The sequence below is a fragment of the Acanthisitta chloris genome, unplaced genomic scaffold (genome assembly GCF_000695815.1).
Source record: "Acanthisitta chloris isolate BGI_N310 unplaced genomic scaffold, ASM69581v1 scaffold11717, whole genome shotgun sequence".
In the NCBI taxonomy this organism is placed as follows: Eukaryota; Metazoa; Chordata; class Aves; order Passeriformes; family Acanthisittidae; genus Acanthisitta; species Acanthisitta chloris.
This window is the reverse complement of record NW_008683232.1, coordinates 4,936-6,178: the sequence shown is the minus strand read 5'-3', so window position 1 is coordinate 6,178 and position 1,243 is coordinate 4,936. Positions and strand designations below refer to the sequence as shown.

At 39.2% G+C, this 1,243-nt stretch overlaps 1 protein-coding gene across 1 annotated transcript in view; it reads right to left on the bottom strand.

Annotated features, from left to right (window-relative positions):
• FAM161A (family with sequence similarity 161, member A) overlaps positions 1-1,243 on the bottom strand; it is a gene marked incomplete at its 5' end in the record, with an annotated part of 6,345 nt that overhangs the window by 1,261 nt on the left and 3,841 nt on the right. Inside the window, one exon of the mRNA XM_009078850.1 lies at positions 435-541. Within this exon, the coding sequence (XP_009077098.1) occupies positions 435-541 (107 nt within the window). The remainder of the gene's footprint in view (positions 1-434; positions 542-1,243) is intronic.

Genomic DNA, 1,243 nt, shown 5'->3' with positions numbered 1-1,243 from the left:
AACCACAATGGTTATGTGTTATCTAATGCACTAAATGCCTGATGTCTGATACTTTAATTTATATTAATCCTTTGTTTCATTAATTGCAGCTGACAGGTGGAATGATTAGTCACTGCACATAATAATGGCAAAGCAATACTTGAAAATTTTATACCAGATTTTCCTTTTCTGCACTAGCAATTTTTGGCTGTATATAGAGTTACTTGTGTTGTAACCAAATTGGACAACCCATTTACAACAGCCACCTCAGCTCCCTGTGCAAGCCATGAATGCTTCAGCACAAAAATTAGTTATATTTATATGGAGATGACACAACAGAGACTGAAATGGCTAAATACTCCTGAAAACTGTTTTCCAAATATCTTCTAAGTATCTTTGACTACCAATGTCTTATTCAGTATCTGAAGTTAAGAATAAATAGGAATACAGAAGCAAAGCAACCTGAGTGACTCTTTCAAGAAGCAATGGCCTCTGTTTTACCCTTTCTTCCATTTCTTGCATCTCTTGCAAATATTCCTGCATTCTCTGCTTCTCATTGGTCCTGAGGGAAGCAGAGTACAAGAGAAATTATTACTGATTCATAATGCAAGAAGTCATTTTGTACAGCAGCTAATTTTCTCATAACAAACTAAATATCATCCTGCTTAAAGATGCATAAAAGGTAAATCGTGGTGGTTACAGGGGCTGAGGTGCATTGCCTCATTTTCATGGCAACTTCAGGCCTGTAAGTTCTGAACAAATCCATCTGAGGTAGTGCCTTTGGCTGAGCAGAGACAGCTCCTGGCTCCTGAGGTTAAACAGAGGCTGAGTTTGGATTTTGTGAAAAAATTTGGATACTTAGGGTTTTTTAAATGCTGATTTCATACAGATCTTCCAGTTTTTCTAAGCAGAATGAAACAGAATACACCATAGGAAATTGACAGCCCTAAATAAAAATCAGTACTTTTAAGGTTTGGTAAGAATCTTGCTCCTCTTCCAGCTGATCTCCCAAGAGGTGTGGGCAACTCTTGGTGGATCACAGAATTCTTTCCTAGTTGGCTTGTCAAGGGCCTGGTCAATAGAGCAGGATAACGAAACAGCCAGTTTGTAACAGAAATAGTATCTCTGATCCCAGCAGCCACTGGCTAATTCAGGTATCATGGGCTGTTATCTTCACTGTGTGCCATGTGCCTCTGACCTGTGCCAAGCTCTGCCATCACTAAGCCAGACACTTAAGGCCAAGATTGAAATCAAAGGGACATGT